The 13351-nt window shown below is 57.9% G+C and overlaps 1 protein-coding gene across 3 annotated transcripts in view; it reads right to left on the minus strand.

Annotated features, from left to right (window-relative positions):
- Positions 1 to 355: 355 nt before the first annotated feature.
- Positions 356 to 13351, minus strand: part of LOC101541526 (hepatitis A virus cellular receptor 1 homolog) — a 32941-nt gene continuing 19945 nt past the window's right edge. Inside the window, exons 6-11 of one of the 3 annotated variants that reach the window (XM_055127864.1) lie at positions 12757 to 12876; positions 8011 to 8072; positions 6239 to 6350; positions 4460 to 4496; positions 854 to 997; positions 356 to 806 (exon numbers count right to left, since the gene is read on the minus strand). In XM_055127864.1, coding sequence (XP_054983839.1) covers positions 883 to 997; positions 4460 to 4496; positions 6239 to 6350; positions 8011 to 8072; positions 12757 to 12876 — 446 coding nt within the window. In that variant the 3' untranslated portion in view covers positions 356 to 806; positions 854 to 882. Of the gene's footprint in view, positions 998 to 4459; positions 4497 to 6238; positions 6351 to 8010; positions 8073 to 12756; positions 12877 to 13351 lie in introns of all 3 variants that reach the window. The other 2 variants (XM_055127863.1, XM_055127865.1) reach the window with 2 other exon arrangements.

Genomic DNA, 13351 nt, shown 5'->3' on the forward strand with positions numbered 1-13351 from the left:
AATCACCCCTGGCGGTGCTCAGGGGACTATATGGGATGCTGGGATTTGAACCCGGGCTGGCCGTGTGCAAGGCAAACGCCCTCCCTGCTGTGCTATCGCTCCAGCCCCCTCTGGCAGATTTTTATCTCACACGCAGGACAGTTGCGTCTCCCCCGAAAGGCCTGACAGGTCTCTGCGTGCACAAAGGCTCAGTGCTCACAGCATCATCCCTGCTGTCCCTGCCTGCACCCCCTCTCTCCCCACCCCTACCCCCATCTGCTGGGCCCCTCCTGGCACTTGGTCCAGGCAGGTCCCCGGAAGTGTGACGCATCCCCTATTTCAAAGGTCCAGGAGGGACCCAGCTGCTCATCACGGCGACATCACCCCCAGCTCAAGATCCAATGAGACCATCTCTGTGCCCGCTCGGAAACCAGAGGGGGAAAGAAGAAAGAAAAAAAAAAAGAGGGAGACTCTCCCAGATATAATTCCAGGTAGACTCGAGATGGGGAAACACGGGGAATCTTGAAATGCTCCCCAGGACAAACGGACGTGCCGGGGTTCCACCCCCCTGTGTGCATGGGGTGCCCGAGCTGAAAGTTCCTGGCCTCTCTCCCGAAAAGGGGCTCTTAAGAGATGTGGAGGGAGGCGGGGGCGGGGAAGAGGAGTGTCTAAAGTGAATCTACAGTTCCAGAATGTTCCGCTTCCCGCAGGAGTGTGTGCAAGTGTCCTGCCTCGGTTCTCCAGGCGTGGGGGTTGTGCTTGTGACTCTCCTTTGGGGTCCCCGACGACCCACAGCCCCCCAGCGGGGTGGAGGGGACCCCAGGAGCGGGGTGCCGGGGACCCCAGGAGCGGGGTGCCGGGGACCCCAGGAGCGGGGGTGCCGGGGTCCACGGGGCCTGGGGCCTAGTCCACGACGTAGGGGTTGTCCTCCACTGTGTAGATGTTGTCCTCCGCCCGGACGCGGGCCGCTGCCGCGCTCTGCAGGGCTGTCATCGGGGGGCCGTGCAGGGTCACCATGCTGCAGAGAGAAACAGCCGGGTCAGCGGTAGCACAGCCGGCGGGGGGCGGGGGTGGGGGGCGCTCCCTGAGCATGCAGCCAACCTGGGTTCAACGCACCCCCCAGCACCCCACTGGGTCCCCCGAGCCCCACCGGGAGTGGGGCAGATCCCCAAGAGCAGAGCCAGGAGTCAGCTGTGAGCACAGCCGGGTGTGGCTCTGCACTCAGGAATTACTCCTGGCAGTGCTCGGGGGACCCTATGGGATGCTGGGAATTGAACCTGGGTCCGCCAAGTGCAAGGCCAACGCCCTCCCCGCTGTGCTATCACTCCAGCCCCGGTTAATTACTTTTTTGGATCGAAAACCCTCCGGGATGCCGGGGATTGCATCTGGGTTGGCCACATGCAAAGCAAATGCCCTCCCCACTGTACTATTGCTCTGGCCCCTTAATTTGATTTTCTTTTCTTTCTTTTTATTTATTTATTTTTCTTTTTGGGTCACACCCAGCGATGCTCAAGGGTTACTCCTGGCTCTGCACTCAGGAATTACTCCTGGCGGTGCTTGGAGGACCCTATGGGATGCTGGGAATCGAACCCGGGTCTGCTGCATACAAGGCCAACGTCCTCACAGCTAAACTATCGCTCCAGCTCCCTCTCCCATCTCTGCAAGGAAGCAGATTCCTTTTTTTTTTTTTTGCTTTTTTTGGGGTCACATTTGGCAATGCACAGGCCTTACTCCTGGCTCTGCACTCAGGAATCACTCCTGAGGGTGCTCGGGGGACCCTATGGGATGCTGGGAATCGAACCCAGGTCGGCCACGTGCAAGGCAAACGCTCTCCTCGCTGTACTATCGTTCCAGCCCTGAAGCAGATTCTTTTTTTTTTTTTGCTTTTTGGGTCACACCCAGTGATGCTCAGGGGTTACTCCTGGCTCTGCACTCAGGAATTAGTTCTGGCGGTGCTTGGGGGACCATATGGGATGCCGGGGATCGAACCCGGGTTGGCCGCGTGCAAGGCAACACCCTCCCCGCTGTGCTATCGCTCCGGCCCCTGAAGTAGATTCTTAAGTCCGGTTAATGACCTACTTCCTGTCTTCAAGGGGTGTAGGAGATCCAATGTGGGAGCAAGGACCGAGGCGTCCTTCTCACGAGCATGCTCTGGGGTGTTGGGCCCAGCACACACCACTCTCAGAATGTGACAGTTGGGAACTGGCGACTGTCCCCATGCTCAGCCCGCCCAGAACACTGTGTCACAGTCACCATCTGGGTTTCACGGTCCTTAAGCTAATGACCAATCGTTACAAAGTCAAACGACTGAGTAAAGGACCACCACCGGCCGTAATACTTATACCGTCATTTATGTAATAACGATCATAAGACCGATGTAAGAACTCAGTCACCAGTATAGTCAAGGAAGATGGCAAAGTCCAACGGATGAAATTTAATTCATTCATGACTGACGGGGCTGGAGCAATAGCACAGCAGGTAGGGTGTTTGCCTTGCATGCGGCTGGCCCAGGTTCGATTCCTCCGCCCCTCTCGGAGAGCCCGGCAACTACCAAGAGTATCCTGCCCACACGGCAGAGCCTGGCAAGCTCCCCGTGGCGTATTTGATATGCCAAAAACAGTAACAAGTCTCACAATGGAGACGTTACTGGTGCCCACTCGAGCAAATCAATGAGCAACGGGATGACAGTGATACAGTGAATGACGGACAGTTAAAAAGCCCAACATCTGGGGCTGGAGTGATAGCACAGCGGGTAGGGCGTTTGCCTTGCACGCGGCCGACCCAGGTTCGATCCCCAGCATCCCATATGGTCCCCTGAGCACCGCCAGGAGTGATTCCTGAGTGCAGAGCCAGGAGTAACCCCTGTGCATCGCCAGGTGTGACCCAAAAAGCAAAAAAAAAAAAAAAAAAAGCCCAACATCTGACCCCAGCATAGATGCCATTTGCCCTGGAGGATCCAAGGGTCCGGGGCCTGGGGTCCCAGTGACATCACCGGGAAATGTTTGCTCTCTGCATTGTGGGGTTGGGCTTTGCATTTTTTCTTGCTTCTATTTGACAACATTCTCTGGAGTAGGTTCCCGGATAAGCATGTGCTTCAAAGTGGACCTTTAAGGGGCCAGAGCGACAGGACAACAGGGAGGGCGTTGACCTTGCACGCAGCTGACCCAGGTTGAATCCCCGGCATCCCATAGGGTCCCCCAGCACCACCAGGAGTAATTCCTGAGGGCAGAGCCAGGAGGAACCCCTGAGCATCACTGGATGTGGCCCAAAACCCAGAAAAATATTTTTAATAAAAATACATATAAAGGGGGCTGGAGCGATAGCACAGCGGGGAGGGCGTTTGCCTTGCACGTGGCCAACCTGGGTTGGATCCCTGGCATCCCATAGAGTCCCCAAAGCACCGCCAGGAGTAATTCCTGAGTGCAAAGCCAGGAGTAACCCCTGAGCATTGCTGGGTGTGACCCAAAAAGAAAAAACAAAAAACATATAAATAAAAATTTAAAAGTTCACAGGGAACGGATGACAATCAGCACCAAGGGTGCTTTTCCCTGTAGAGAGTATGAGTATTGTGAGTATATACACAAGTATATGAATGTGTATGAGTGTGTGTGGGAATGCGTTAGCATGAGTGAGCGTTTCTAGGGCTGGTGCGTGTAATGACTGGTGTATGAGAGCGAGTGTGCTGGTGTTTTGCGTGTGTCTATGAATGTCTGAGTGTGTCCGTGTGAGAGTAGAGAAGACTGCAAGTGTGATAAATGTGGATGAATGACAGTGAGCATACTGGTGCTGTGAGAGTACGTACTGATCGGTGTGAGTGTGTGTGTGTGAGCGGGTACAGGACTGAATGTGGTGTGTGTAGACGTGAGTGCGTGAGAGTGAGTCTAGCAATGAAAGTGCATGTAGGAAAAAAGTGTGAGTGCGGTGAGTACATATGGGAGCGCGTGTGTGGATGTGAGTACAGGTATAAATGAGTGTGCGAGTGTCAGATTGTGAATATGATATGCATCAGTGTGTGTACAAGTGAACAAGTGTATTCGTATGAATGTGTGAGTGTGAGTCAAGTTTGAGAGAACGCGCGCATGCGTGTGTGTGTGTGTGTGTGTGTGTGAGAGAGAGAGACAGAGAGACAGAGAGACAGAGAAAGAGAGAGAGCATGCAGATGCGCAGATTCTTGATAGAGAGCAGACAGACAGACAGACAGACAGACAGACAGATCCTGTGGTGGCTTCCCTGCTGGGCTGACCTCTCTGGCAGACCCCAGACCTTCCACTCACATCCCCGCATTATGCGCTGAATGAGACCCTGGATAGTTCCGTGAGGAAAGAGGCAAACTCTCGGTGGGTACCCGGGAAACGAAACAGGAAGTGCTGAGGACTGGGAGAGAGGCGGGCAGAGGGCAGGACGGGGATGAAGAGAGGCGCTGAGGAACCTCCCTGAGCGGCAGCCGGGTGGACCCCGAGGTGCAACCCGCCCCACCTACCTCAGCTGCTGCTGCTTCCTCCTCAGGAGCAAGTGCTCTGCATGGGGGAGAAGAAAAGGAAGTGCGTCAATGGAAGGTTCCGGAAGGTCTCTCCAAACACGCTCTTACTTTCAAGTGAATAGACGGGTCGGCAATAGTACAGCAGGTAGGGGGTCTGACTTGCATGCGGCTGACCCTCATTTGATGCCCTGGTATCCCATAGGGTCCCCAGAGCACTTCCAGGAGTGATCCCTAAGTACAGAGCCAGGAGTAACCCCTGAGCATCACTGGGTGTGACCCCAAGAAGTAAACAAGCAAACAAATCCCCCAAACCCCAAAACCCAAAGTGAACAGAATCCCAAAGGATTTCAACAAAACTCCTTGGGGCAGGAGAGACAGTAGGGAGGGCATTTGCCTTGCGTGTGGCCGACCCAGGTTCTATCCCCAGCATCTCATATAGTCCCGAGCTGGCTGGGAGGGATTCCTGAGTATTGCTGGGTGTGGCCCCTGGACAAAAACCAAGACGACTTTTGACTTTTGGGTCATATGCGGTGCTCAGAGCTGACTCCTGGAGATGCTCAGGGGACCCTATGGGGTGCCGGGAGTCAAACCCGGGCCGGTGGCATACAGGGCCAACACCTTATCCACTGTACTCTTTCTCCAGCCCGAGACCATTTGTCAAAATGAATTTTAAAACTAGCCGGGACAGGGCCCTTCCCCGCTAAGGGCTGGTCAGTAAGTCTGGGGCCAGCTGTGACAGAAACTGTTTTCCATGGATGGAAACATCTCTCTACGTGCGGTGGGGCACACATCACAGGTGTGGCGAAAACCTGATTGGGGAAAATGAGGAATTGTGGTTCTTTCACTGGGGCAAGTTTTGTGTTTGATTGACTTTTTTTTGGGGGGGAGCTGGGGTCATACCCGGCGATGCACAGGGGTTAATCCTGGCTCATGCACTCAGGAATCACTCCTGGCAGTGCTCAGGGGACCATAAGGGATGCTGGGAATCGAACCTGGGTCAGCCACGTGCAAGGCAAATGCCCTACCCCCTGTGCTATTGCTCCAGCCCCTTGATTGGCTTTTTGGGTCATACCTGGCAATACTCAGAGGTTACTCCTGCCTCAGTGCTCAGGAATTACTCCTGGAGGTTCCTGGGTGACCCTATGGGATGCTGGGGGTCGAACCCGGGTCAGCCGTGTGCCAGGCAAATGCCCTCCCCACTGTGCTGTGGCTCCGGCCACAACGGAAGCAAGTTTTACACACCTGAGAAGTGTGTGTGGGGGGGTCCCTTTGCCCAAAGTGTTAAAGTCTGTCCTCACCTCCACGTCTCTGCTGTCTGTGGGTGCTGTCGGACTGTCTCGCTCTCCCCACACCCACCCACACCCCATACGGGTGACCCAGGAGGGGACACCTGCCCTGTTCCCTCCACTGCCCTCCGCTCCATTCTGGAGAGGAGGTGAAGGGAGAGCAGGGGAGGGGGGAGGGGGGAGGAGGGGAGGACCCGGAAGGGGGTGCTGGGCAAAGCTGACTCGTGACCCGAGCCTCGTGGCCCTGTGTGCCCCTTCTCCCCCGGAGAATCCTCATCCCCCGTATTCCCCTTCGCTTTCCACGGGCCCAAGTGAAGAAGAAGAGAGAAGGGGTGAGAGAGAGAGAGGGAGGGAGGGAGAGAGAGAGAGAGAGAGAGAGAGAGAGAGAGAGGGAGGGAGAGAGAGAGAGAGAGAGGGGACCAGGGCCGCCACGCGGAGCCCCGGGGAGCCGCCGTCTCAGGCCCAGGGTGGGCTCCAGGCTAGAAGGACTTACTCTTAGTGACCAGGGCCACCAGGACAGTGACCAGCACCGCTGCCGTGACGGAGAGGCCGATGTAGAGTCCCCTGCTGGTGACCTTCCACGGGTTCTGTGCCAGGGACGTGAGCTACGAACACAGCCGGGAGCAGATGGCCGCTGGTTACGGTGGGAAGTACATCGCCGAGGGCCCCCTCCAGACCCTGATCCTCCTGCTAGCTCTTGGGGGAGCCCCCACCCCACCCAACCCCAGCAGGCCACGGATCCTATCACCAGGAGGGCCAAGAGCGAGCACGGGAGTTAAGGTGCTACTAGCCTTGCACCCAGCCAACCCTGGTTTGATCCCCGGCACTGCATAGAATTGCCCAAGTCCCATCAGGAGTGATCCCCTGAGCACAGGACCAGGAGTCAGCCCTGAGCACAGAGCCAGGAGTCAGTCCTGAGCACAGAGCCAGGAGTCAGCCCTGAGCACAGAGTCAGGAGTCAGCCCTGAGCACAGAACCAGGAGCCAGCCCTGAGCACAGAGCCAGGAGTCAGCCCTGAGCAGAGTCAGGAGCCAGCCCTGAGCACCACCAGGTTGCATGTCCCACCCTCCAACTCCTCCAACCAAGACAAAAACCAAGTATCAGCACAGGGGCTGGAGAGACAGTCCAGCGGGGAGGGCATTGGCCGTGCATGCAGCCAGCCGGGGTTCCATGCCCGGCATCCCATGGGGCCCCTGAGCACCGCCAGGAGTAACCTCCGAGCATCACCAGGTGTGGACAGAAAACCGAAACATCAAAACCAAGTCTGACCAGAAACGGCCCAGGCAGCCTCCACCGCCTCTTCCCCCCTCCAACACCCTTTTGTTCTAGAAAACCGTTTTAACAGTGGTGACTTCCAGAGAGCGGGGCTCGAATCGACTTCTGTTTTCCTGCAGGCATCGCTGGCACTCAAATGAAAGTGTGGTTTGGGGCCAAGCTTCCCAAGGTACATTTCTCTTTGGGTGCTTGGTCCCCACCCAGAGGTGCTCAGAGTGGACCTGGACCAAGCACAGGTACCAGGCCTTGCTGCCCTCTCAGCTCCCCCGACGTGGTGTTTTGTTTTGTTTTGTTTTGTTTTTCTTTTTGGGTCACACCCAGCGATGCTCAGGGCTGACTCCTGGCTCTGCACTCAGGAATCACTCCTGGCGGTGCTCAGGGGACCCTGTGGGATGCCGGGGATCGAACCCAGGTTGGCCGTGTGCAACTGGCCTCCCCACTGTACTATCACTCTAGCCCCTCCCCAACATGTTTTTTTTTTTCCTTTATGGGTCACACCCGACGATGCACAGGGGTTACTCCTGGCTCTGCACTCAAGAATCACCCCTGGCGGGGCTCAGGGGACCATATGGGATGCTGGGAATCGAACCCGGGTCAGCCTCGTGCAAGGCAAACACCCTACCCGCTGTGCTATCGCTCCAGCCCCACCCCGACATGTTTTACCTAAAATTCATACACACACACACACACCCTTTTGTTTTGTTTTAAATTCAAGACAAAAAATCTCTATCAAGCGGGCATGGGATGTGTGTGTGTGGGTGGGTGGGTGGGTGGGTGCTTGGGAGTGATACAAAGTATCCCTTTCTCGGGCCTCCCTAGCCCACTGGCCCACCTGGAGCTCCAGGGATGAGCGGAGCACCCCTCCCCCCTCCCCCTTGACGTCCCTTCTCCTTCCAGCAGTGAAGTGACCCTTATCGTCAGGCTCGCTGTGGGCCTGACGTGCGCGCGATGAGCAGCCCAGGGCGAAGGAGGCGGCCGTGACGTACTCACCGTCTGATTCTCACGCCAGGCGCCGTCCCACGTCTGTGTCACCACGTCTGTGCCGTTCTCACCTGCACGTCAGGGAAAACGCATGAGGATGACAGACAAGCCTCACTTTAGGGCTTTCTCCCTGAAGACTCCCAACCCGGGCAGGCTGCCTTCCAGCCGGGCGGGGGGGGGGGGGGGGGGGGGCAGGATCTGAGCGTCAGTGACGGAAGGCCACCAAGCTGCCACATTGTTGCAGGGGCGAATTAAACCAGCCAGGCTGTCGCTGCACTGTCTTGCCAAACTGGGCTTAACTTCTTTTTATCATATTTTTGTTTCTGTTTCTGTTTAGGGGCCACATTCTGTGATGCTCAGGGCCGACTCCTGGCTCTGAGCTCAGAGATCACTCCTGGCGGTGCTCGGGGGACCCTAGGGGGGGATGTCGGGGATCGAACCTGGGTCGGCCGCGTGCAAGGCCAGCGCCCTCCCTGCTGTGCTATCTCTGTGAGAGAAAGAAAGGCAGACACACACCTAGCACCGCCTAAAGCTTCTGCAGTGGCAGACAGCCAAAACAGGTGGCAGAGAATCAAGCCCAGGAGTGACCCCCTCCCCTCCACAAAAGACGTAAAAATGAAAATCTGAAGCATATACAGCAGGGGGTGTAAAAAATAGCTGGAAGGACCCGCCCGTGTTACGGGATGCTGGGCCAAGACTTTTTTTTTTCCTTACTGTTTGGGTCACACCCGACGATGCACAGGGGTTACTCCTGGCTTTGCGCTCAGGAATCACTCCTGGCGGTGCTCGAGGGACTTTATGGGATGCTGGGAATCAAACCCGGGTTGGCAAACGCCATACCCAATGTGCTATCGCTCCAGCCCCTGGGCCAAGACGTTGACCCAAAGTAAGATTTTTTTTTTCTCCTCTCTTGCCCTTCCTTCCCAATTGGGCTCAGGCCCCTTTCCCGGTTTGAACATCTGAGTTCCAACTGCATTCTGAAAATGTAATAGGATGGTAGACATCAAAGGGCAAAATTTCTTTCTTTGTTCCTTGGCTCACTCCTGGCTCTGCACTCAAGAATCACTCCTGGGGCTGGAGCGATAGCACAGCAGGGAGGGCGTTTGCCTTGCACGCGGCTGACCCGGGTTCTATTCCCAGCATCCCATATGGTCCCCTGAGCACCGCCAGGGGTAATTCCTGAGTGCAGAGCCAGGAGTAACCCCTGAGCATCGCCAGGTGTGACCAAAAAAGCAAAAAAAAAAAAAAAAAAAAAAGAATCATTCCTGATGGGGCTGCAGGGACCCTACGGGATGCCAGCTAGGGATTGAACCCGGGTTGGCCGCGTGCAAGGCAAACTATCACCCCAAGAGCCCTGCTCCCCCTCCCCCCATTCCAGGTCCCCACATACCACAGGACACATTCGTGTCCCCCAGCGCAGTCCCACGTGGCCCTCACCACCACAGCTCTGCAGGGGGGCGTCCCGGTCACCCACACATGCTACGGCCACACGGTGACCAACCAGCCAACTCTCTTCCACAGAACCACCGCGCTTCTGTCTCGGGCCCCTGTGACCACTCTGGGGTTGTTTTTCTTTTTTTTTTTTCTTTCTTTTTTTTTTTTTTTTTTTGGCTTTTTGGGTCACACCCGGCGATGCACAGGGGTTACTCCTGGCTCATGCACTCAGGAATCACCCCTGGCGGTGCTCAGGGGACCATATGGGATGCTGGGATTCGAACCCGGGTCGGCCGCGTGCAAGGCAAACGCCCTACCCGCTGTGCTGTCTCTCCAGCCCCTGGGGTTGTTTTTCTTTCATCTTGGGGCCACAGCTGGCGATGCTCAGGGCTTGCCCCTGGCTCTGCACTTAGCGGCCACTCTTGGCAGTGCTCCAAGGAGGCTCTTAGGCGGTGCCGCTGGAGACCGAACCCAGGTCGGCCGCGAGCCAGGCAAGTGCCCTCCCGGCTGCACTGAGGCTCTGACTCCCAAGAGCACTTCAAGGAGCCACATGTGTGTGTGGGGGTGGGGAACCTTGTCCCTGCCCAAGGCCCTTTGGACATTCACATCATTCCCAGGTCACACGCTGCAAGCAGACGGGCCGGGGGCCGCCTGCACATCTCTATCCCATCATGCACCAGGGCCAGACTCTGGGATTCCTCTTAGACTAACCCGTCTGCGGGCCTGATGTCCCCCAGGCCTGACGCGGCTGCAGCCGTGTTTCGTCAGACGCACAGTTCCTGGCTGGGCAGGACTGAGGGGGCAGCAGGAAGTGCGGGGAGGGGAGTCGAGTTGGGAACAGCATTGCGATGGGGTACTTGATGTGCACGCACACACACAGACTCACACTCCTACACACACTCACACACACACACACATGCGGTGCCACTGCATTACATGTCAGTAGTACGATGACATGTCCTGACATAGGAACATAAGATGCCCCCCACCCTGGATTTGTGGGGATCCCCAGGGACTACGAATCATGCACCCACCTCCCAAAGGTGCTGGACCACAGCAGGGCATAGGAAGGGGACGGGACAGCTGCTGGTGGCCTGACCTGGGGGGGGGGTCAGAGGACCGAGGGGCTGCACCTCAGCCAACACACAGCTCTTCCTCAGTGCAAGGACATGCCCAGGTGAGCCAGAGGGATGCTGGGACAGCGGGCCCCATCTCTCCAAAGCCCAATCTCGGGGCTCCCCGAGGTGGACACCCATCAGAACCAGCTCTGGGGCTGCAGAGATAGGACAGCGGGGAGGGCGTTTGCCGTGCACAACCCACATCCCACCTCTGGAATCCCAGAGGGCCCCCCCGAGCACCGCCAGGAGTGATCCGGAGTGCAGAGTCAGGAGGAAGCCCTGAGCATCGTCAAGTATGCACCCCCCAAAAACACTAAGCCCTGCGGGGATTGTGGGGGGGGTTCCCAGCATCCACCACTGTCACAGGAAGTGGGGCTGCAGTCACCCACTCGCTCAGCCCAGCCCTGTGACGGGAGGGCGTCAGTGACTCAGCCAGGCCTAGGGGGTCTTTTCCTGCAGCCACCCCTCGTGGTGGGGTTCGGGTGGGCGGGATGTGGCCACAGCTGTTCTAGAAAGCTCTAGAAAGTCGCCATCTCACACTCCTCCCCGTCCCGCAACCCTGAGGCTGCCGCCTCGGAATCTTCATCTCTTCTCACTGTCCCTTCGGCGCCCGCCAAGGAATTCCACTCTCGACACCAAATGTCACCACGGTCTGATCACTGTGAATGTCACCACGGTCTGCCTGCACCCCCAGATCTGCTTCCAGGAAAGAGGCGTGACGGGGAGGCGGGGTGTGGTGGGGTGCAGGCCCTCAGCTGCTGACTCCCCTCCCCTCGAGAGAGGGGGTCCAGGGTGTTAGGAAAGGCTGGGGGTGGGGTGGGAGCGGGCTTGGGTCCCCCGTGCTGGGGACTGCAGCCTGCCTCAAAGAGCTTCTGAGGGGCTGGAGTGATAGCACAGCGGGGAGGGCGTTTGCCTTGCACATGGTCGACCCGGGTTCGATTCCCAGCATCCCATATGGTCCCCTGAGCACCACCAGGAGTAATTCCTGAGTGCAGAGCCAGGAATAACCGCTGAGCATTCCTGAGTGCGACCCAAAAAGCAAGAAAAAAAAAGTGAGCTTCTGAGGGGAAGCCAGAGCAAAAGCAGAGTGAGTAGAACGATAGTGCAGTGGGGGAGGCAGGGGGGAGGGAAGGGGGGACGGGGCGGCGGCATTTGCCTTGTATGTGGCCAACTGGGTTCGATCCCCGGAGACCTGCCATGAGCGATCCCTGAGCACAGAGCCAGGAGTCTGTCCTGAACACAGCCTGTGTGGCCCAAAAACCAGAAAGAAAAGCACTGTCATCTGTTTTTCATCGATTTGCTCAAGTGGGCACCAGCAATGTCTCCAGGGTGAGACTTGTTGTGACTGTGTTTGGCCTATCGAATACGCCACGGGGAGCTTGCCAGGCTCTGCCGTGCGGGCGGGATACTCTCGGTAGCTGGCCGGGCTCTCCGAGAGGGGTGGAGGAATTGAACCCGGGTCGGCCGCGTGCAAGGCAAACGCCCTACCCGCTGTGCTATCTCTCCTGCCCAGAAAGGATAGAAAAAGAAAAAGAAAAAACAAAAAAAAAGGGCCGGAGGATACTACAGTGTGGAGGGCGCTTACCTGGCACACGGCTGAGCCGATCGGGGCTCAATCCCTGGCACCCCACAAGGTGCCCCCCAAGTCCTGACAGGAGGGATCCAAGCTCAGAGCCACTGGGTTTGGTGCCTCCCCCCCTACATAAGTGTCCCTGCGCTGCCTCCCCGGGGTGCAGACACCCAGGATGGGACAGACTGTGGTGAGTGGCCACTCGGGACCCCAGAAGCTGCACCTGGGTTTGCCGAGTCTGGCCCCAAGGGAAGCAGAGCCGACCCGCAGTGTTGGACCAAGACTGCACCGGGCGAGGGCCACACTGGCCAGCCCCCCTAGCCCCCGGTGGACAGCCCGAGTGGAAGCTGGACGGCCAAGACACCCACCAGGCGTCCTCGCAGCCTGTGGGCTGCCAGGTCCTCGTGTCCCCACGAGCATCCTGGGACGTCAGCGTCAACCCCTTTAGGCCACGCCGGCAACGGGCATGTGCTCAAGGCCCAGCGCTGACCCCTGGGGGCCCCCACTGCGGGTATCCCAGTCCCATTTCCGGGCCTGCAAAAGGCCTTCCGGGTCACCAGACAGAGGTCACCTGGCATCACCCACAGGGGGGTGATGTGCAGACTGAGGGTGCAGTCTGGGAAGGGGCGTTACCTGGAGGGCAGGAGGGTGGCGGGGAGCTGGTGGGGGGTGCGGGGCTGGGCTCCTGCCAGGTGGAAGGCTGAGGCTCGGGCCCGGGCGTCCGAGTAGTAGCCGGAGTGGACGGGCTAGTTACTGGAATGAAAAGAAGCGAAGCATTGTACTCCCCGGGCAGAGAACAGAACAGGGAAAAAAACACAAGACTGAGGCCAGAGAAATCAAACAACAGCAACAACAGGGAATTGCACCAGGGTTCCCATCAGGAAGCGACCGAGGCCAGCCCCCTGCAGGGGGGTGGGGCGGTGTCAGAGACGCAGAGAGAGAGACGGAGAGCACAGCGGGGAAAGCGTTTGACCCCCCCCCCCCCCGCACACGGAAATCCCAGATTCAATCCCGGGCACCCCATCAGGGTCCCTCGAGTCTGCCAGGAGCGATCCTTGAGCACAGAGCCGGGAGTCAGCCCTGAGCACTGCTGGGTGTGCCCCCCCACACCCACACACAAAATAATGCCCACTTAGAAAATCTGGGGGGGTGGGGCTGGAGCGATAGCACAGCAGGGAGGGCGTTTGCCTCGCACGCGGCCGACCCGGGTTCGATTCCCAGCATCTCA

This window comes from Sorex araneus, chromosome 2, assembly GCF_027595985.1.
Source record: "Sorex araneus isolate mSorAra2 chromosome 2, mSorAra2.pri, whole genome shotgun sequence".
Taxonomy (NCBI): domain Eukaryota; kingdom Metazoa; phylum Chordata; class Mammalia; order Eulipotyphla; family Soricidae; genus Sorex; species Sorex araneus.